At 55.2% G+C, this 366-nt stretch overlaps 1 protein-coding gene across 1 annotated transcript in view; it reads left to right on the plus strand.

Moving 5' to 3' along the window:
• The window catches only part of LOC119592360 (indolethylamine N-methyltransferase-like), a 24,751-nt gene extending 24,400 nt beyond the window's left edge, over nt 1-351 (plus strand). The window contains exon 11 of the mRNA XM_037941188.1: nt 100-351. Within this exon, the coding sequence (XP_037797116.1) occupies nt 100-315 (216 nt within the window). The 3' untranslated portion in view covers nt 316-351. The remainder of the gene's footprint in view (nt 1-99) is intronic.
• The last annotated feature ends 15 nt before the right edge of the window (nt 352-366 follow it).

Consider the following 366-nt stretch of genomic DNA (forward strand, 5'->3'; position numbering starts at 1 on the left):
TATTACTCCCAGGCACTTCTCCGTTCTTGACATTTCGAAACGCTTTCAGGTGATTTTTCAAACTTCCTTCAATTCTGAAAAAGACTCTTCCCACCTCAGGGCGCCCTTGGCAACACTTCCTACTCCGTGGGGTCGACGCGCTACCCTTCCGTCAGTCTCCAGAAGGAGGACCTTGAGGAGGCAGTCGCTGCGGTGGGCTTGCGCGTGGCCTCCATGGCGACCCTCGAGCGACTGACATCCTCGAAGGAGAAGCCGGCGGACCATCGAGGCGTGTTCTTCGTCGCGGCTGAGAAACAGGGAGAACCGGGGGTGTAGCGGGAGACACTGCTGATATGTTATAAAGGCAGGATAAATGAACGAAAAGGT

The sequence above is a fragment of the Penaeus monodon genome, chromosome 30 (genome assembly GCF_015228065.2).
Source record: "Penaeus monodon isolate SGIC_2016 chromosome 30, NSTDA_Pmon_1, whole genome shotgun sequence".
Lineage (NCBI taxonomy): Eukaryota > Metazoa > Arthropoda > Malacostraca > Decapoda > Penaeidae > Penaeus > Penaeus monodon.